The sequence below is a fragment of the Nyctereutes procyonoides genome, unplaced genomic scaffold (assembly GCF_905146905.1).
Source record: "Nyctereutes procyonoides isolate TBG_1078 unplaced genomic scaffold, NYPRO_anot_genome, whole genome shotgun sequence".
Lineage (NCBI taxonomy): Eukaryota > Metazoa > Chordata > Mammalia > Carnivora > Canidae > Nyctereutes > Nyctereutes procyonoides.
This window is the reverse complement of record NW_026575125.1, coordinates 27,762,780-27,786,362: the sequence shown is the minus strand read 5'-3', so window position 1 is coordinate 27,786,362 and position 23,583 is coordinate 27,762,780. Positions and strand designations below refer to the sequence as shown.

At 32.8% G+C, this 23,583-nt stretch overlaps 1 protein-coding gene across 6 annotated transcripts in view; it reads left to right on the top strand.

The window, feature by feature from the left end:
• The window catches only part of DMD (dystrophin), a 2,039,779-nt gene that overhangs the window by 685,968 nt on the left and 1,330,228 nt on the right, over positions 1-23,583 (top strand). For all 6 annotated transcript variants that reach the window (XM_055339022.1, XM_055339018.1, XM_055339021.1 and 3 more), the window contains 3 exons: positions 2,074-2,161; positions 13,115-13,356; positions 17,865-18,045. In XM_055339022.1, the coding sequence (XP_055194997.1) occupies positions 2,074-2,161; positions 13,115-13,356; positions 17,865-18,045 (511 nt within the window). The remainder of the gene's footprint in view (positions 1-2,073; positions 2,162-13,114; positions 13,357-17,864; positions 18,046-23,583) is intronic.

Sequence of the window (23,583 nt, the reverse complement as noted above, 5' to 3'; positions counted from 1 at the left end):
TGAGAGTTGAGAAAATGTAAATTTTGGAATTTCATCTAGGTTCTTACCTTTAGCAAGATGTTGTGGCTACTTTATTTTCATGGACTTTTCAATTCTACTAGAAAGCTGGAATCTTCCAGGGTTGTGCAAATACTTGTGTCAACAATTTGATAATGCCTTTGTGAAAAAGACTTTCAAGGTAACGCAGAAGTTTCACCTGCTAATTGGTATGGGATCCTGGGAGCATATAATTCCCAAACACCACAATCTCTGTGCTTTGAAATTTTCAAGTAGAATCCAAGATATTAAAATGTGTCTATCACTTTTAGAGAATTCCCTACTGATGAGATGACCCTACTTTTCATTTGCTGCCCTTGACAGCATAACATAAAATGTGTATTTTTAAGGTAGAGTATAAATACTTAAAACCTAAACTATCACTTCATAGCATTTTATTTCATTTATTTTTGCTAAATTCTAATTAGTATTTTGTATGTTGCAGTTTTTTGTGATTGGATATATTATTGTCTACAGGCATTTTTACTATTTTGTATTATTGACCTTCAATCCAATAATTCTAGTTCATGAAACTCTTTCTTAAAACAATTTTAAAAGCCCTTCTTTCAATTGTGATTATCTTTTAAAATTGAAGAATCTTTTTGAATATTTTAAAGGTATGGATTATAGTATGAGCATTCCCATCATTTGGTGTGCTTGGGAAATAGTCTAGTTTAGCAATAAGTTGATTTCTTATTTCTCTGAATGTATATCTGATGTTGCCATAATCTCTAGATCTGTATTTAGTCTACCTGCCTGTCTATTTGCTTTCAAAGGGAAGACACTAGATCTGGACTGTATAATTACATTGGCACTTGACACATGGTAGCTTTTTAAATTTAGATTTATTTATATTAGATGAAAAATAAGTTTCCCTCAGTCATACTTGCCACCTTTCAAGTACTCAGTACCCACATGTGGCTAGTGGCTACTGTATTGTACAGCACAGAACTATAATATTTTCATCTTTGCAGAGTTCTGTTGAACAATGAATGGTCTACAGAGTGTGCATGTGTTGATGATAGGCCTCCTACCTGTACTCCAGTATTACACCCTAGAATATTTGTTTAAATACCCATTGATCTAAATAAAATTTTGAAAAAGATTTGTATGTAGAATAGCCTCCTTCCACAAACTCAAGGGAAATATTTGTATGATGCTATTATTTGGTCATAGGAGTATTGCTCTATCTGTTAAGTGCCTTAAAGCCTACTTTTTCTACAGGTAGTTATGTTTTAGGACATATATTGTTATAGCCACATATTTTTAATGACTATGGTAGTATAGTTCAATTACATCATAGTATTTTGTGTGTGTGTGTGTGTGTGTGTGTGTGTGTGTGTGGAGAGACATTATTAGCTAAATCCAACAGTGTTAAATGCTAGGTTTTGTTAATTTAAATCATTGTGTTTTTGTAGTTCAAAAGTTAACTCTAAGGAGAAATGAACACATGAAATTAGAAAGATTTCTGAAACTGCATATCTTTTTCCTTGAGATGGGAGTACTTTGAAAGTTTTAGAGAGAAAAATTAACCTACAGTCTTGTGTATTATAAATATGGAGGTTTTGCTAAATTATTCATGCTAGTGTGCTTTTCTGTTTTTTATATACTTAAAATAATTTCTATTTGATTTTTAATACAGAATGTGTACTTAAGTTATTAGGAGTAATTTCAGTGGTGTATATTTAAAAGACAAATTTGATTTTTAATTATCTGTCACTTTATCCTTTCAATGTTTCTTATGATTTGCTTTTTTGTGGTCTTATATTACAGTGCATCAAAAACTATTACATATAAAAAGAGTTAAGGGTAGAAATCTTATTAAAAGTAGTAATTCAATATGAAAATGACTTGTGCTTTCATTGTCATTTTGATGCTTCTGGTGCCAAGAAACTTATGAAAAAAAATCTTTAGATTCACATGATAAGCTGACAGAGTGAAATATCTTAAGGCTTGAAAGGGCAAATAGAAGTTATAATTACTGTGTAGCTTTACAATCCTTGTATTGAAATACTCACCTTTGCTATCATGCTGCAGGCCATAGAGCGAGAAAAAGCCGAGAAGTTCAGAAAACTGCAAGATGCCAGCAGATCAGCTCAGGCCCTGGTGGAACAGATGGTGAATGGTAATTACACGGAGTTGATTTAGATAATCTTCTTAGGGATTTGATAAACACATAGGTTCATATTTATCAGCTGAATTATATCAGAAAAGCACTTCCTGAATGCAAATTTAAATTAAAGTGAGTTTGTGAGCTTTTTATTATTCTTTCTTAATGCTAAGCAAATTATTAGAGGAAATTCATCTTTGAGTCCAGTGGAAGAAAATGGGATGTGCTAGAATATTTTATCAATCTGTTGCAGAGAAATCAATTTTAATGCAAATCTTACTAGCATTTGTCCAAATAATTTAAGAAAACAAGGTTTGCTGAAATCATTGGGAATATAAGCAATCATATACTATATGTAAGCTGATTGTAATCTGATTTTAAGTAATTCTTGCAATGTATTTTTCCAAACAAACTAAAATTACGTGTAAGGTTTCATCAGAATACCTGTTTCCTAATAACGTACTTGACATTTTCTATGTTGCTTTTCATTTTTTTTCCCATTTTACAAATGTCTTCTCATGGGAAACTTTATTTTTTAACTCTAGCTGTTTTAGAGTAAGGTGAAGGTACAAAGCTAACATTTTTTTTCCTTTTCTTTATTTCTTCTCTTTCTTCCTTTCTTCTATTTCTTTCTTTCTTTCTTTCTTTCTTTCTTTCTTTCTTTCTTTCTTTCTTTCTTTCTTTCTTTCTTTCTTTCTTTTTCTTTCTATTTATTTAGAGTGCTTGCAAACAGGGGTGGGGGAGGGCCAGGGGGAGAGAGACAGAAGATTAAGCAGGCTCTAGTGCCCAGCACAGAGTCTGCCAAGTGGGGCTGGATCTCACAATCCTGAGATCATGACCTGAGCCAAAATCAGGAGTTGGACGCTTAACCGACTGAGCCACCGAAGTGCCTCCCTCGCCCTTTTATTTTTCAGTTTTTTCTTTTTAAAAAGTGAATTAAAATTAATTTTTCCTAGCAGTGCTTCAAAAGCTGTCTGAACAAAATATGTAATTGACATCAGTTGTGAATAAACTTTGAAATTGTCATTGTCATACTACTATATTCATTTCCAGATATATGTGATTTATGAGAATTGGGCATAATGCTATTTCCAAACAAGATTTTTTTTTACATATTTCACAGGATATGTTTACAGGAGTATAATAACCAATGAAACAATTTTTTTTTGTTGTGCATGTCAGCTTTTTCTGGGACATGCCTGCCTTCTGGAGTGTAAATTTTATGTATTATTTTTTTGCCTTAATTGCCATGTTGGCATTAAAAAGTTCAGTGATCTTCCAAGGAGATCAATTCTTTTTTTTTCTTTTAATGAGTCCCATGACTGTATTTGGTTAACAGTAAAAACAAGCAAATAAGACAGCTCACAATTGGGTTGACAAGTTAATGAATACATAGACAATGCAAAATAGTGAAAGGTTATTGTTTAGCTTTATGTAGCTGAGTGGTTTAACTGATGAGTTTGATAACAGCATATTCATATTACATGAAATTGTGTGATCCAAAAAATAGGCTTGTAGCCACTATGCAATTTCCCCCCTAGGAATTATATTGTCACTTTTCAAATTTTGTGAACTTGTGTAAAATCTATACTTTTAAATGGTCTCATTTCTTAAATGAAAAACATACCTTACCTAAGATAATTATTCAAAAAGCAGTTAAAAATTTGAAATGAAGAGAATGATTTTTTTGATAATTAAAACCCCAGACAGGATTAAAATGATCATCTGATTGGTGATAATGTCATTTTCTAGATTATTACCCTCATAGTTCTAAGTTTAGAAGGCATGAAGAAAAATCAGGACACATACTAGGTCCTTAATAAATATTAATTGTTCACATTCTTTTTAACAAAAGAAGTTAAGGCAGTTATTGAGATAATTTTTGTCAGAAAATAATACTTTTGAAGGAAAATGCTAACTAGTGTGGAGAGCAAAGGGCAGTAAGAGCTAGGGGTGTGATTTGAGACATTCCTTATAGGTTGACTATATTGATCAAATTTTAAGCTTCTCATGTGTTAGGTCACTAAAGATACCTATGTCTAACTGTTAAGTGATTAGGCTCAAATTTGGGCTATACCTAGAGCATAGCTCTGCTTCTCCATTCAATCAAACAATTTTTGTGATTACTAAAAAGTAGACTCAGTGATTCTAACTTTTTGTACCTTGTTTTGGTCTTCTACAGAATTTCGTAACACTCCTAGGTAATTGTAAAAATTGTGAGTTAAGAAAAAAAAATGTGAGTTAAGGCAGACACAGACATAAATGCCTAGAGTGTCTCTCTCCGGGTATATTTCATTGGGACCCCTAACCCTAATTTACAATAGCTCTGCTGGCATAGAACCAAAAACTGCAGTTCCCTGGTGTGGCTCTTGGAGCTGAAGGACAAAATGAGATTTCTCTAAACCAGGCTATCTCAAGTCTTAAATTTATAAGCCCAGAATTTCTTTTCTCAGGTTTAAGCTTTGGAGTTAGAGTAAAACTTATAACATATGAAACATATACATTCCTATCTTTTAATTTATAAAAAATGAAAATAAGAGCTGAGTCATGGTACTTCATTTATGACCTCATGTAAATATTTATTCCTTTTTGTCCTCAAAAATTGAGATAAAGACAGGTCATTCTTTTACAGTGTTATATTATGCAACCAATACAAATTTATACTTTATGTATGTTTTATTGTGCTAACAATATTTAACATATATTCATAGTGTAAAATATGTATAAGAATAGCATAATTATGCTTTTAAAAGCATTTTGTTTTCTATGTATCTCTCCATATATAGCTGAATTTTCTACTTCAGATAATTTACTGTAAGATTAGAGTGCTTTTTTAAATATGTGGAATGATTTTAGAAGTCCTCTTTTAAATTTGTCCTCAGAATGAAAATCTAAGACCTGCCAAAAAAAATTCTTCAATACTTAAGTTTTATACCAGTTTTGAACCAGAGTAATACATCAAATATATTTTCAATTCACTTTTGGCCATTTTTAAATAACTACTGAAATAATTTTTAGCATTACTTAAGAAATGGAGAAAACAAAACCTGTTAGTCTCAAGGGCAGTTTCTTAAAGGGAATTAAGAAAGGTGCAGATGGGACACCTGAGTGGCTCAGCGCTAAGCATCTGCCTTTGGCTCAGGGCATGATCCTGCAGTCCTGGGATCGAGTCCCACATTGGGCTCCCTGCATGGAGCCTGCTTCTCCCTCTGCTTATGTCTCTGCGTGTCTCTCTCTCTCTCTCTCTCTCTCTCTCTCTCTCTCTCTCTCCTCCCTCCCTCCCTCCCTCCCTCCCTCTCTAATGAATAAATAAATAAAACCTTTAAAAAAAGTGCTGAGAAAAAGGGAGAGTGCCTTAAAATTCCTAAAAGTGCAGAGATTACCATGATGCCAGTGTAGAAGTGACTTTGATTTAATGTTGCAGAATTTTGTTGAAAATCAGCTTTGTGTCCCAAGAACACTCTTTCTTATAACATGTGTTCAGTTTTGCAGGGTCACATAGAAGTTAGGATCAATTTAAAGACAGTTTTCATTTTGACTGCACTTTATCAAATACAAAGACTGACTTGCAGAATATTAAAGTACAGTTAACATTAAATGTAGTGTGAATTTTAATATAAATCATACTGTGAATTTCACAGGGGAATGATTTATATTTTGAAAATATGCACAGGTTCAGTAAGAGACTCATATTAATTTATTTGGGACTTTTTTTCCTAACCAAAAAAGGAGGTTGTATAAATTACTTGCATACTTTAAAGCTTTACATGAACATGTTCCTTATGGATGTCCCAGGTCTTGTACAAGAGTGTAAGTGATCTTCATGATCATTATAGGCTAAAAAGAGAGGCTATGGTGCTACTAGAGAGTGTTAGCTTAAAAATCATGTTTCTAAGTTTTTAAAATGGATTTTGGTATAATGAACTGATTTATCTATTCCTTAACCGTTTTCTTTTTGAACTAACATTGAATTTGTGATTCCTGTCAACATCAATTGATTGGATAAGTATGGGAGTAGTTGGAGAGAGTGGTAGACGGTGGAGAGAAGTTCTTATTAGAGAAATTATTCACAAATACAATTTTTATGAAGTCACTGTCCCTGTATAAGATGAGAATAATGACATTAGTCACAAGAAATTGTTGGCTTTCAAGAATCTTAATGAGAGTAAGTGGGAGACTAGATTGGGTGCCTAGTGATTTAATTAAGTTTCCTGTAGCTGTAATACTGAGAAGGGTGTTTTCCAAATTTGTATTTACTTCATTTTTAAAAAAATAATGCAACATAACTTGTTGTAAGGTTTATTTTTACAGTTCTTCATTTAAGCACTAAAATGGTAAAATTAAAAGTCTAGAAAATTTAACAACTGTATACGGTAAACAATCTTGCTACTATTTCCATACTATTGATTATTAATTAATGAATCCTAATTTCCTAAGGTTTCGTGTCAGATTGTTTTTAACTGATCTGCTTACTTCAAAACAAAAGCTTTTCAGGTAGCCTGGGTAGCTCAGCGGTTTAGCACCGCCCTCAGCCCAGGGTGTGATCCTGAGACCTGGGATCGAGTCCCACGTCGGGATCCCTGCATGGAGCCTCCTTCTCCCTCTGCCTGTGTCTCTGCCTCTCTCTCTCTGTGTCTCTCATGAATATATAAATAAAATCTTTTAAAAAATCAGCTTTTCAAGTTTTGAGATTATGGGATTTTAGGACAATTGAGAATATTTTTATATCTAATCATTTGCTTTATTTGTATCTATTTATATTAGACTTTATTCTTAATTTTGTTTGTAAAATGATGTTCTTCCATCTACATATAGTCTCCTTATCAGTCAGGTATAAAAAGACCTGGTTTAGATACATTGTTGTCCTTTATTAATATTAAAATAATCAAGAAAATATTTGTGTCAAAACATTTATTTTAAAACATATGTAAGCATAGGTCAATTTCCCCTTCTTTAAGCTAAAAATTGTTTTACCACAATTTCCAGAGGAGATAGTATAATTGTCTAATAGGGTTGTGATGTTTTCTATATTAAACTGTGCTTCCCTTTCAATTTCTAATTGTAGTTTTCTGTATGTTAATTAAGAGTCTGAAGACAATCACATTAAGGAAATGTTTAAATAAAATAGTAATTATTAGTATATTAGACTAGAAGAATATCTCAAAACCATCATCCCTTGAGTGTTAGATTATAGTGTTTAAGGTGATACCTAATAGTCTGCTAAGGATTGTAATTAAATAGTACAGACTCATAACACAGATAAGGAATCCTCTTATCTATAACATTAGCTATGTAACTGTATTTTTAGTTTCTCGATTTATAGCTCATTAAGTACTTCACATGGATGATGCCATTTGAGTTTGGGCGACCACATTTTGTCAGACTGGTAGGGACAGGAATGATAGTCCATTTGATTCACTTCAAAGCCAAACCTCTCATTATCTTCTATTCATATCATTGTGAAGGATTTTCAGTGTCAATAACTCTTCTAATTATATATATTTAATGGAAAGACACTTTGCAACTGGTCTGTATAACAATGAGGCATGGAAATAGTACTATTTGCAGTAGTTCTGCCCCTCCATCATAAGTGAGTAGTTTCCCAGATTTGGATCCATTTCCTCTTCTTTTACCCTCTTCTCAGTTCTGGATAATTTGATTTATGTCTTTTGTTTCTCTATGTGTCACTTGGGATAATGGTCTACACAGAGCTCACACTCAATAAATGTTAATTGACTGACACATAATTCTTTGATTCATGTCTCCAAAGGACAAAGCTTTGTGCTTGTGTGTGTGTGTGTGTGTGTGTGTGTGTGTGTATGAGAGACAGAGAGAGAGAGAACGAGAGAGAAGGGAGATCATAGTGGTCACTGTTGGAGAAAATTAATCACAAAAACAAATATAAGTAGGAATCTGCCCTTTGTCTCTTATAATTCAGCAGTATTTAATAATAGAAAAAAGTAAAAAATAAATAGTTAAAACACACAAAAATAGAAAAGAGTGAAAAAAGAGTTCTTTTAGTAAATGTATGTATTCTCTTCACTAGTGGTGTATATTTTATATAAACATTAATTTTAAAAGCTATTATTTAAAAATTATAATTTTTAAAAAGTGATTATATAACAGTGTGGTCAAAGAAACCTCTAGAATTTGGTAACAATACTCAAGCCTTATTTTCCTGGATTTAGTTGATTTCTATTACATTTGAGGCTGTTCTATTGGATGCCAAATGGGCTTGTAATGACTCTCACCTAAAATGCAATAAAAATTGGAGTCAATTTATTAAAACTTCATTTTAAGTTTCCATTCTAAATATTCTTCTAACTCAAGAGCTCTGAAAACACAAGTTTTGCATTATTTCTACTCTAGCTTCATGGCTAATGATGAATAGACTTGATGAGGAATACTTCACCTTAAGTACTGGGTCTGAAGTACTTGCATGGAAGGTGGTGCGCAATTAAAATTATTCTAACAGTCTGTTATGTACTGTACACAAGTCATAAAATTAATGGATGCACTTGAAGTAATGATCCATTTCCTCTGGGTGCAATATATTTATTCATGGACTATTTCGGGGGTTGTTTAGAATATGAGATGTGAATGGATTATGATCCATTATCCTTCCATAAGTATTGTTCATAATTCCTGGTGAATTAGCGTTTGTGTTCTTAAGTAGCGAACAAAAAAATTAGAAAAATTGATGCTCAAATGATTGATACTTAAAACTTGGCAGATATTTACACTTAAAAAGTATCATAAAATTTAAAAATTTCAGGGGCACCTGCGTGGCTCAATTAAACCTTTACCTTTGACTCAGGTCATGATCTCAGGGTCCTGGGCTTAAGCCACACATTGGGCTCTCCACTCAGTGGCAAGTCTTTTTCTCCCTCTGTTATCTCTCTTACTCTTGCTGTCTTTCAAATAAATAAATAAAAACAAGAGAAACCTTAAAATTTTAAGTTAGGTTATGGAGCATATAATTCTACAAAATACACATAAAACAGTTACATATAATAGTAAAATTATTCGTGTGCAAGTATTCATTTGGCAAACAGTATCCTTATTCTGCAAAAACTGTAAGGGACTTTCTCATAATAGATGGCTAATTCATGAAGGTGAAGTAATGGCATTTATAATTTTAGTTAAAGAGATATAAACGAAGCAGTGTGCCACGTGACGCTGCTTTTGCTCCTTCCCCCAAATATTTTAAAGCACACTTGAAGCAAGAGAGACTGTGTACATGTTTGTTTGGCTTTTTGTGTCTGTGGGTACTGTTCGCCTGATGTTCATATTCATATGAAGTAAGGTATTGATTTGGTGTTGCGTGAATTCACAAGTGCACCTGCTCTAACCTGAGAACTCTTACCAAATACTGTCAGTAGAGACATTTTTCTTAGAGCACTTTCGAGTTTAGAAGGACAGGTTACACTCAGGTCGAGCGGGAACTATTTTCACACATGAAGTAATACAGTTTTTACATGCAAATTCTTCATGATGTATCTGATTCTTTGTGGTCAACATCATATCTTTTCCAGTGACATGGGGAAGTTTCTGTTTTTAATTTTTGGCTTGTTTGCTTTTTATAACTTTAATTGCAGATGAGTTTGAATATATGGCTACATATTTCAAGCTTTGTTAATAAACTCATGAATTCATACTAGTTGATATGACTTATTTAAAAATGTCTACATTTGCTTTCTATATCCCACGTTAGTGTCATATAAAATTAGCACTATCTTTAAAAATATTAGTTATTATTTTTTTTGTAAATGACCCCTTTCAGTCGTAAAAAAGACCTCCCCCCACCATTTTCAACATTTAAAAGATCCAATCTCTCTCTCTCTCTCTCTCTCTCTCTCTCTCTCTCTTTTGTTGGCTACATACTATTTGCTGTAACACTGACCAATATTTATTGGTTACCTGGTATATGTCAGAGTTTGTGTAACTGCTTCACACATGTTAACTCAGAACCCTCATAAGGTATCCTATGAGGTCAATTCTATTTTAGCTTCATTACATAGATGAGAAAAATGAGATATAGTGGGATCAAATAATCAAACCTCATTACCCATTTAGTAAAGGGAATGAAATTTAAACTCAGTTCTGCCTAATACCAGAGATTTTACTGTGAATTTCTCTACCTTTCTATTCACCTTCACCATTTATCCTAACGTGGAGATCTTTCTTTAACCTATTATTGTATTTTAATTACCTTTATTCAGTTATAAAAATCAATATGTTAATAAGTAGAGAGTATTGTAGATTTCATAATAGACTTGTATAAAATTTGCCCTTCATGTTTATATTAATTCCTAATTAATTCCTTAGTGATATTTAGCATCTGGACAGTTTTTGGCCTGACATATTGAGCTGATAGTTTTGGGGAATGATCAAAAGGCCAAATTAAATTCTATCCCTATATTTTAATAGATAGGACCTATTGGTAGTTCATTATACCTTGATTATTATTTTCCTGATTAGATTAACATGTATTTTTCATGTTGAAAATGACTTTATAGTTTTATTTTTTCGTTTGAGATGGTTGACTCTTTATATGATTGACCTCTGTCAGGGATAGTGTGGTATTTCTCTGTGTAATTCTGTATGATTTAGAGAAATGCTAAATAAGACTCAATGCAGTATCAGTTCATCATTACCTTTAAATTACGTTAGCATCACTTACCTGCCTATCTTGGAATTGGACCACCATGGTCTTCCTTCTTCTAAGTGCTTATTCAAACTTATGCTGAAAATATTTCCTCTATACATCTCATCATTTATATCCATGGCACATTTTTGAATCATTAGATAACATAAAATTTCTCCCTTGTGTATTTTTAAATTATTTCTTTTCATTTTCCAACAATAATTCAATATTTTATCATAATATTTTTTTCTCAAACTGAGTACCTATATGACCACAGTTTTGGATTCTTCTCTTACACTCTGTAACAAACACGATCATTTTACATCTACAGATACTTAGTGGCATCTCCCAAACATTTTGATACAAATCTCAATTACTGCTCCAAACCAAATTATCACAAATAATATATCACACAAAAACATCCAGATTTCTCAGTAAGGCCAGTTGCTTCCTTAACTATTAGGAGAATATTAGAAGAATATTTAGTTTCCACAAACCTTTTATAGTTGTATATTTGGAGACATGCATATTTTGTGTTTTTATACTTCATTTTAAAAGTTATTTTTCTTTAAAAATATATTAGCCAAAGAAGGAAGAAAATGTTGTTGCCAATAATATTTGCAAAGTTTGTGTTCTCCAATGTCCTGTCTAAAGTTTGAATTTAGTGAAGTTAGAGATATGTTTCAAATCAATTGAGAGATGTGGTTTGGTGTGTAACATAACTACAACAAAATGAAAACTAGACTATCTGAGCAGAGGAGAGTTAAAAAAAGGTAAAATTATATAGTTGTTGAATTCAAATCTGTATTTTTTAGGCTTTAAAAAGAGTGAAGTGGGAGGCATGTTTATAAAACTACAGTCTTTCTGTGCTAGAAATGGTCTTTAAACTTGTTAACAAATTCCTTGCCCATTAACTAAATCACATAACCAGAAAGTCAAGTAAAATTAACATTCATAAAAGTATATTTTTCTTAGGCAACTTGGTCTTTACTAAATCACTTTATTTCAAACTAGAGGAAGCATCTTATATTGAGTTCATGATCCCTTTTGAGATCCCTGTGGATATATGTAAGAAAAGGAAGCATTCAAATATTTCAAAAATATAAGGAAGTTATTAGTGCTACTGCAATTTAAAATTCCTATCATATTTAATATTTTTATGTAATGTAATTTATTATGGAAATTATATAAATTAAGATGTGTGTGTGTGTAAGAAACCTAAATTTTGTCAACTAACTATAGAGAGTATTTTAACATATAGCATTACATGATGTTGCTATTCTTTCTTGATATGTGTAGGATAATATATACCTGGATTAGCATTAGTCATCATATAGCACATTATGACAAACTTAAATAAGATGGCATATATTAAAAGACATCAAATTCCTAACACACAGTAGATTCTCCAGAAAGCTAAAGGTGATAATGACGTGCTTACGTTTCTTGCCTTTGATAGATTTTTTTTCTGCTTTAGTTTTGTTATAGAAGATTTTAAAATAATCAGATCAACTTCCACATTTGTAAATGATGTGTAACATTGAAAATCTTTTCTCATGTTAGAAAGATTTTGTTAGTGCTTGTTTCACTTCTATGGATCCATGGAAAATCTGCTTAATTCTGGCTATCTATAGCAGAAACAGAATTACTGCTTTTTGATAAATACTCCCTTTTTTATTAAAATCCAAATAATAACATTTCAGCTAATTCCCAAACCATTTTAAAAATACAAATGTTAGTATTTCAACATACATTTTAATAGCATACATGATATTTAACAATGATTTGGAATCCTCCAAAAGATTTTTTTGTCCACAATCTCCCAATCCCCTTCAGAGCTTTGACCCTTTTTTGTTTTTTATTTAAATATGTTCTGCTCTTCTACATCTTATGTGTCTTTATTTATTTTTTACATTAATACTCTTTTTTAAAAAAGATTTTTATTTATTCATGAGAGTCACAGAGAGAGAGAGAGACGCAAAGACATAGGCAGAGGGAGAAGCAGTCTCCCTGAAGGAAGCCCGATATGGGACTCAATCCCGGGTCTCCAGGATCACGCCCTGGGCCGAAGGCAGACGCTCAGCTACTGAGCCACCCAGGCATCCCTACATTAATACTCTTAATAAAATGCATCACTAATAATTTACAATCAGTAATCAGAATTCCTGTCGGTACTTCTATTTTTTTTATCATAAATAAATGATTTGTTTGAAATTCTTCATATGATAAATACTTTTAAACTTGAGACACAGGGGTTTTCAGGGTTTTCAGATGTCTTGCAGTCTGTGGCTTCAGTGGATATATTTAAAAAATCTTTCTAGAGGGTGTTAATGCTGACAGCATCAAACAAGCCTCTGAACAACTGAACAGCCGGTGGATAGAGTTCTGCCAATTGCTAAGTGAGAGACTTAACTGGCTGGAGTATCAGAACAACATCATCACTTTCTATAATCAGCTACAACAATTGGAGCAGATGACAACTACTGCTGAAAACTGGTTGAAAACCCAGCCTACCACCACATCAGAGCCAACAGCAATTAAAAGCCAGTTAAAAATTTGTAAGGTAAGGTTCTTTCCTCCTATTTGGATCATGATCAATAGGAATTTCTTGGCAATTTCTAGAAGAATAGCAAATTATTTAATAAAAAATTTCCTTTTGAAAGGTTTAAACACAATAGAGCTCAAAATGTAAGTGAAGAAAATGAGTTTAAATAGATAATGTATGATGTCTGGATCCTAAAAATATATATATTTAGAGTACTTACACATGGCTAATTGATTCTGTCAATTTGCAGAATGGTGAGGCAGTTTTGGAGTATGGAAACTACACATATCCTATGAGGAGTGGCCAATAATTTGGAGCTCTTTTTTATGGCAGCTCATGTGCTAAAAAGTGAAACTTAGTCATATATTTAAAAAGTGGAATCCACACGAACACAAGCAGCTGATGTACTGTAAAATTGGATATATGAGGAAAATCTTTAAAACTGACAGTTCACTCAAATTAGAATAATTTGAGAAAGGTCTCCTTACCAAAATATTTCATCATTGTGCTTGGAGTATAGAGGAATCATAAGGAATATTACAGTAACCTGGCATCAGAGCTTTAAGCATTCTAGGACAGAAAGGATTAGAGAGAGAGAAGTTACAGAAACATAGAAAGAGGGAACTAGACAACCATTATAAAGACAGCCTTAAGGCCCAGACCAAGTGCCATCACAGGAATTAAGCCAGAAGAATCAACACGTTACCTCACTCTTCTCCCTGCCTCTAGAATCTGAATCTGGACAGGGCTCCCCATTGGCTAAACATAATCAGTAGGCAGAGTACAAAGAGCTTTAGTCTATAAGTGTCATTCTCCTGAGTTGTAGAAGTGGACAGTGGATCTGGAGGGCCAAACAAGGTGTAACTGGTGTCAAGGAACACGAGAAAGAGATTAAAAGAATATGTCTGCAAATGTAAGAAAACCAAAGTTACACAATAATGAAGATACCTTGACTTTCTGCATGGTTACTATGAGTGGAATACTTTTCATGGAAAGCAGGAAATTGGAGAGATGAAAAGGTTTCTAGAATGAACCTTAATGATAGACTAAGATGGGTAGGTTTAACATAAGAAGCAGTGAATGGAGGTTAATTTGTATGCTTTGACAAGAATGGTTTAAATAATGGGAGACTGGTGGTGGAGGGGTGATAAGGTTGGTTTGGAGGTGGTATTAAACCCAGGAAGGGATGGGAAATTCAACGCTATTGTGAAGGGAAAAACAGTTGAAGGACCTGATGATTCTCTCACATATTGATCCTACAGCTTTACTGGGAAATGAATAAACTCAGGAAATACATTTTTAGTTAAAAGATATAGGACAGAAAGGCATTTTAGGTTTTTTATGCAAATATGCAGATCTAGGGAATTTCTATACTTAGACACATTTTGCTGTTAATACAATCCATGACTCTTTTTTTCTTCTGTGAATCGGAATATTCTACCTATATTATTTCATATAACAACACTGGATGATATCACCTTAACCTGTTTCTTGAGATTCAGATATAAAAGGTAGCCCTAAAATCTACAAAATGCATTCACCTGTAAAATAAATAGTCAGTGTCTCTAGTGTTGCTGAGAATGATATTAACTGTATTAGCTGGCTTGAGCTGCCTGACAAATACCACGGGGTAATTGGTAGCTTAAACAACAACCACCCCAAGGAACTGAAAGAGGGCCAATGTGAATGCTGCCCAGAGAGGAGTGAGGGGTTGAGATAAGATGAGAGATGGAGGCCAAAAGACAGGCATATAAGAGACAAAGCAAGGACTCTTGGGGCCTGCTAGGATATTATTCTTTATCTGAGGAGCAAATAAAGATCATTAGTGGTTACATATCTTAAATATTCTCTCGAGGTCAAGGAAGTCATCCTAAGTGGAATTATTTTGTTTTTCTGCATTCATCCACAAGGTTCCAAATTTTGATGACATAATTCCATCCTTCTTCATCACCCCTTACTCTTTTTCTCTGCACCTTTGATTTCTGTTAGCTTGATGAATCACCTCGGGTGAAATATTTAGTAGGGTAAGCTCAGTGTCATTCATGCAAAAGTTAACATTATACTATTTCTCTGTGATTAATGCTAGGTAAATAAATAATTCCATCTTGTTTGTCAGTGCATTCTGTTATTTGGAGATGTTTTCTAAGATTAGACCGCAATATTAGCTCCAAATATAATGCTTGCCAGAACTGGTTCTTAATATGGCAGTTAGAGAGCCCTTTGGGAATTGGCAGAAATCCATGGACTCTTTCCCAAGAAAAATGCAAAAGTTTTTCCATCAGATAAACACAAAATTTTGAAGGATAAACAAAATCAGGGAAGATGCCTTACTCTGGGGGACTACCCACATTAAGGCCCTTTTGTGGAAATAATGAGTAATTGTTAACATCTTTTAAATGTTAAATATTTCAAGTCAAAATGGTCTCTCCTATGATTTACTCTCAGAACTTTAAGGTCTCAATTGAACATTTGCCCAAATGTTTTATTAGTTTCAGAGTCCCCTTTGTTTTGCTGAACACACTTTACTATACTGTAGGCTCCTTCTATAGCCCCCTAAGCAGGAAGAATGACGGCCCTCCATCTGGCCAAATGTAAATTAGGTTCTTAAATGTTTCACAGCAGATGTCAATGCTACCATTTGTAAGCCTAGTGTACAAAGTGCACATATTTAATTCTATAATCAAAAACACAAAGTATTACCCTTTAGCTCTTGTCTTATTCTTCATCCATGGATATGCACCTATCTTTTAGCTTTGAATGAGAGGCTTTATATCAGAATGAGGGAGATGGGTCATTTTGCCATTTACAGAAATGGCTTTCATCTTCACCTACCAAAAGAATTTGATTGTCAGAGATTAACCTGAGTCAACTCTTACTGTTATAACCACATAGCAACATTTCTCTGAAAGTTATGTTTATATCTTCTAAAAATCGTTAACAAGTGACAGTGCCTGTTAGGTAGTCTTGCTACTGTGGAAGAGTCTTTGGGATACATTTATCTTATTCAATCCTAAGACATAAGGTACTCTCTCCAAAACAGTACATATGCATCCAAAAAAAAAAAAAAAACCTCATTCCTTTTTCCTTTTTTTTTTCTTTTTACTTTGATTTCCAGGAAGCTCAGATTTATATTTAGTTCATAATTACTGTAATTCTTTCCATTTTCCCCTCCTCCTAATTAGCTTGTGATCCAATTTTAAAATTTTAACTGTCTTATTTTTTACATTTTAAATGGTAAACAATCCAGAAGTATTTTTTTTCAAAAGGTAGCATAGGTGTGAATTATAAATCTTGTAAGCAACCATGGTAGTAATACTTAAAGAGCATTTGGATATTCTCTTTGAATTATGATTGTACGTGTAGCTGAGATAGATGAATTGTTGCTTTGCTGGAGACAAAAGAGAATGAAAACATTCTCATTTGAACAGCACTGTTCCAAAGAAATATAATGCAAGCTATGAATTTGAGCCACATATGTAATTTTAAATGTTCTAGAAACAATATTTAAAAAGGAAAAAGAAACAGGTAAATGAATTTCAGTAATACATGTCATTTAAACTGATAAACAGAAAATATTACCATATCAACATTTAATCAGTATTTGTATATTTGTTTATATTTATATATGTATTTATATATTGTATATTTGTTTATATTTGTATATTTCCATACTATGTCTTCAAAATTCAGTACATGTTTTACAATGACCGCACATCTGCATTTGGCCTGGACACATTTCAGGTGTTTAGTAGCCACAGATGCCTAGTGACTACTATATTGCACAGCAGTGGATCCATGTGATTTTATCATTCAAATCAGGGTACTCTTCAAGATCGAAAGGGGGTGTTATTAACAACAGGCCAGTACAAGAAAAACAGAGCAAACTCTCACCCTAACTGAAACAAGAGTAATTGCCTGTTCAGTCAGGAGAAGTAATGTGATTATATAAAAGAGAGATAACTACAAACATAAATATATGTGTGTTTATGTAAGTATTAAATAGATTATGTAACCTATGAAATATCGTATGAAGATATAATTTAAGGCAGTAGGTACGTATTTATATAGATATATAGATAGATGTAATTTATATTCTTCACAAGTGAATTTAAAGAAAAATATTGTTTATTAAACAAGCTTTGAATTTGAAGCAAAGGCATACAATTTTGAGATAAGAAGGGTAAAGAGGAACATTCGTGTTTGATTTATTAAAAGGATATAAGGTCATTCATAGTACTTTTCAAGTGCACATTCATGCCCATTAATGCTGTAAATGATGTGATTTTGAAATTTAAAGACAGTTACATATGATGATATCTGTTGAATGAAGAGCCAAGGTATTCTTAAATTGATGACCTGTGCCAGAGGCTGGCCTAAACTGTCATGGATATTTCTTATGAATTTTTTGATAAGGGCATTAAGCTAAGCTTACATCGCTGCCTTTTAACACCTTTCTTTGCAAAAAATAATTTAATCTATGCAAAGTAAAAGTTTTATTTATTTTAGTACTCTAAATTATGGTACAGGATGAAATCAACCGACTGTCAGCTCTTCAGCCTCAAATCGAGCGACTAAAAATTCAAAGCATAGCCCTGAAAGAGAAAGGACAAGGGCCAATGTTCCTGGATGCAGACTTTGTGGCCTTTACAAATCATTTTAACCAAGTCTTTGCTGATGTGCAGGCAAGAGAAAAAGAGCTACAAACAAGTAAGTAAAAATCCTTGAAATGGCTAACTTGATATTTTCCATATTCAGTATTTGTTGGAAAAAGAGAAAGTACTAACATGAAAGAGTAATTTCTGTCAAAGGAATCCACCATCCTTACATTCTGTAGTAACAAGTAATGAGATACTGTTGTCGGAAAACATATATGTTATATTTCCATTTCTTCCCCTCACCTCCTGTAATAATTTCATGACTTTGAGGAACAAATAAAGTATATATTTTATATAGGCAGTAACATCTTCTTTGGTGGGTTGCAAATTTTACAGTCAAATATTTTGAACAGTGGAGGAAATAAAAGAGCAGTTGAAGCCGTCTTAGTGGGTTTTCATTAAATCCTGTTTGTTTTATGTACAAGAATATTTAGCGAGGCTTCTTACTAATACTTTCCAGTTTATATGAAGATTGTTATAGCTGTAACATACATGTAGTAACTGAAATTCAGCAAAGAACAAATTATTATTTGGGCCACATTTTACTATTGGATCAGTGTGACTATGAAAGATCCTCTTTTTCTCATTTAATAATGAAATATAACCTAAGAGTGGATCAGTTACACAAATGCCTAACATTTGACCAGTGAAATTTTCAAGAAGTCTCTTTTGTTTCTCACCAATTTGCTCTTAGGCTGTTCATAATATGTGGTCCGAAATAGCCCAACTCATCAGCTTAATTTCTAAGACAAAAATTCCTTTGACATACAGGTTTATAAACGCTCTCAAACATTAGTAAATGAGCTTTTGGTTCACCATCCATATGTATGTATGTACATACAGAAGATTAGAGAGTAAAATTGGATTTTAAGGCATTAAAATACAAATATTTTTAAAATGTCTTCCCAAATTTGTTATGAGATAAGAAAGAACATGTATTTGTTTTCTATTGAAACTTTAATTAGTTGGAAAACACGTTTTTTGGCTGCTTCTCTTTAAATATCCAAATAATTTACTACATAGTAACATTTCTAAAATCAATGTATAATTATACATGAAATTTTCCATGTTTTCCTGGTTTTTAAATTTTAATTTCTTGGTAAGGGCATGGAATGAGCTGAATAAAGCAAAAGATAAGTGTTTATTTATCTTTTTTCTTTTAACTTTAAAGTTGTTTCTGCTAAGGGGTTTATTTTCCTGGTAGGACCTCAGGTAATGCAACTCCACAGTTATGTCAGCTCCCTCTAGTGGATTTCAGTAAACTTGTTGCTGGGTGTCTAAAATCAGCTGGGGAAAAGATTGCGACTGTCCTAAATTTTCAAACGTTGACCTATTTAACAATAGTGCATTTCTCTTGTCATAAAATCTGTAAACCTCCCCTTAAAGTCAAATGCGTGTTAATAGTTATACTGTAACTGCTAGGCAAAGGAGCTTATTCACTAGAAAATTATTTTAATTACATATACCTATTAATTATGTTAAGGTTCAACATTTTTTCTATTTATTTCAAAAATGTTCAGAATATTGATATTTGTTGATAGCGGAGATTCAACTATGATACAACATAAATAATGTAATAATATGTACTCTCTATCCATATAGCCATCCAACTGCCTACCTATATTATCATGTCTTCTCCTTTATCTTTTCATACATATGATGATTGTTTATAAAACTGCCAAATATTTTCATTCCATTTATTTATAAATAAAATGTCCTCCTTTATACCTTATTTACCAAAATATCTCTACCAACTGTAGTAACTCTTTTGGAGTCTCGTCTTGTTAATTAATTATTAAAGATGGATTATATATATGAATCATAAATTATATAATTGATATGCATATATATTTATGTGATATATGTACACTATATATAAATTATATGTATATAATTATATTTGAATCATATAACTTATTTATGTATATTTATACATTATAAACATATATGTAATTTCTTATGTTATGTATTGATATATAAATATTATATACCACTCTATAAATGGCAAATAAAAAAATTCTCCATATCAGGTCATTTTATAGTTCAGTTTGCTAATTAATAATTATTTCCAAAAATTTTACATATGCATACTTTACTGCCAAACTGGCATGGGGGAGTAAATCTGATTTCTCATATTACTCCAGAGTACTTTGAACATAGTAAGTATTCAGCAAATAAGAGCTAACACAAGGGGTGGTAAACCGTTCAGACTTTCAGCTCTTCTCCCTTTTCTTTTCATTACTAGTGTTCTCACAATGAAACAAAAGCTTAACTTTTTAAGTGTACTTTGAATGAGGAATTGCTGCTTGGTACCTGGCAAAGAAGATATGAAAAAAAATTAAAAGATAAAGTACATTCTATATTCATAGTAATTTTTAATCTATAAATACCTTTCATATAAATTCTCCTTCTTAGTCCTCACAGAACAACCTTTTGAGAATGTTTTATTATCCCTGTGTCACAAGTGACGTCATGGAGCCTGAATAACTGAAAGGATGAATATTAGATTGTGTAAGAACTAGCCAAGTATCTATGGATGTTTGTAGCAACATTATTCATGATAACCAAACAGTGGGAGCAACTAAAGTACCCATCAACTGATGAGAAAAGAACAAAAATGGTCCTCTCCATACAATGAAATATTATTTCAATAAGAAAATGTCATGAAGCACCCATACTTGCTACAGCATGGATGGACCTTAAAATGATGCTAAAGAAAGAAACCAGCTGCAAAAGACCATGCATTATATGATTCCATTTATAGGAAATGGCCAAATTGACACACCTAGAAAGACAGAATGTAGATTACTGGTTGCCTAGGGCGAGAAGATTGAGAGAGTAGAACTGTCTCCCAAAACAATCGCCAGGAACCTTTTCTAGAAACTGCAAACCAGAAAGACTATGCTGTAATATAGATGATTATAGAAAAAAATAGCACATGGCTTGTGATAGGTGATCTTTTATTTTAATAAGAAAGGCTTTAAATGTACTTTCTATCTGCAAACATGAAAACAAAATTTATGATATAGTTTGGATTAATTTCAATTAAAAGTATAAGTCATGTCAGAAAAATAATTATTAGGAGTTTGTTTACTTTTGCAGAAAATGGAGGAAGTGACTACATTAGCTATGACAAAACAAGTTTCTTTTTTTCTTAAAGTTCAGAAGGATTTTTTTTTGTCCTATAATCATAGATTTCTGGCCTAGTACAGTCTTTAAAAAAAGTGTGATAATAACATGTAACATGAGATCTCTCCTCCTAAATTTTTTAGTGCACTGTAGACTATTAACTTTAGGCAAAATGTCATATAGCAGATCTCTAGAAATGAACTCTGGCAGGACTGAAATTTTATACCTGGTAAACAGCAACTCTCCATTTCCACTCTCTCTAGCCCCAGGCACTCACCATTCTATTATCTGCTTCTAGGAGTTTGACTGTTAGATACCTCATGAAGTGGAATCATGTGGTATTTGTCCTTCTGTGACTGGTTTATTTCATTTAGCATAATGTATTCCAGGTTCTTCCTTGTTAGTGCATATGGCATATTTTTTAAGGTTGAATAATATTCTGTTGTGTGCATTCACCACATTTTCTTTATCCATTTACCCATTGATAGACATTTAGTTTCTTTCCATATCTTGGCTATTGTGAATAATGTTGTGATGAACATGAGAATATAGATACCTCTTCAAGATCCTGATTTCAGTTCTTTTGGATATGTCCCCAGATGTGGCATTGCTGGAGTGTATGGTACTTCTAAGTTTGGATTTTTTGAGAAACCTTTCTTCTAGCAGCTGCAGCATTTTACATTTCTGCAAATGATGAAAGACTCCAGCTTTTCCACATTGTCAGTAGTATTTGTTAACTTTTGTTACTTTTTGATAATAACTACCCCAGCGAGTGTAGGGTGATCTGTCATTATGGTTTTGAAATGCCTATTTCTCATAATTAGTGATGTTGGATATCTTTTCACATAACTGTTTTCATTTGTATGTCATCTTTGGACAAATGTCTACTTAAGCCCTTTGCCTTTTTTTAGTCAGATTATTTTTTCCTGTTAAATTCTGGAAGTTCAAAAAATTATGGAAGTGGAAGTTTCTTATATATTTTAGATAGTAACCTCTATTCAGTTATATGGACCTCTATTCAGTTATATGTTTGCAATTATTTTCTGACATTCTGTAGGTTGTTGTTTTATTGTTAATTGTTTCCTTTGCTGTACAGAAACTTTTTAGTTTCATATTGTCACATCTATTTTTATATCAAATTCAAGCAATCATTACTTTTTTAAAAAGTTTTTTTTAATTTTTTTAAAAAATTATTTATTTATTTATGAGAGAGAGAGAGAGAGAGAGAGAGAAAGAGAGCGTATGAGAGCACAAGCCAGGGAGAGAGGCAGAAGTAGAGAAAGAGAGAAGCAGACTCCCCACTGAGCAGGGAGCCCAACTGAGGCTCAATTCCAGGACCCTGGGGTGAAGGCAGATGCTTAACCAACTGAACCACCCAGGTGCCCCTCAAGCAATCATTTCAAGACCAGTGTTAAGAAGCATTCTTCTTGTGTTGTATTCCAGGAGTTTTATGGTTGCAATTTTTTCGGTTAAGGCTGTAACCTTTTTCGATTTTTATATACGGTGTAAGGTAAGGGTCCAATTTAATTCTTCTGCATTGGGATCCCTGGGTGGCGCAGCGGTTTAGTGCCTGCCTTTGGCCCAGGGCGTGATCCTGGAGACCCGGGATCGAATCCCACATCGGGCTCCCGGTGCATGGAGCCTGCTTCTCCCTCTGCCTATGTCTCTGCCTCTCTCTCTCTCTCTCTCTCTCTCTCTCTCTCTCTCTGTGTGACTATCATAAATAAATAAAAATTAAAAAAAACTTTATTTCTTCTGCATGTTGCTATCCAGTTTTAATAGCATCATCAGCTGAGGAGATTATCCTTTTTTTGTTTTTGGCACCACTATCAGAAATCAGTTGACCATATATGTATAGGTTTATTGATGGGGTCTCTATTTTATTCCTTAGACTATATGTCTGTCTTTATGCCAGTAACATACTGTTTTGATAACTTCAGCTTTGTAATATATTTTGAGATCAGAAAATGTGATGCTTCCATCTTTGTTTTTCTTTCTCAAGAAAAAAAAAACTTGGTGATTTATCTTTGTTATTTTGTGGTGTTTTATGGTTCCATATGAGTTTTAGGTTTGTTTTTTCCGAGTCTGTAAACAATGCCACTAGGATTTTTATAGGGATTGCACTAATTTGGTAACTGTTTGGTGCAACATTGTTTTGCTCAATCACTAATTCAGTAAATATTTTTGAACACCTCCTTTGTGCCACAGAAGTACTGGGCACTAGGTATTTAGGAGAGAAAATCAAGATCAAGGTTTATATCCTTATGGAGCTTACAGAAATGAAATAGATAACCAAACTAATAAGTAAATTATATTATCAGAGATTAAACTCCCTTAGAAAACATTGTTCTAATGAGATTACAATTTGATCCTAACCTGTGGGATGTGTAGGTACCAGCTGGGTGATGAACTGAAAGCAAGTATAAAGATGTCAAAGTGGACAAGTAGTACTTGACATGTC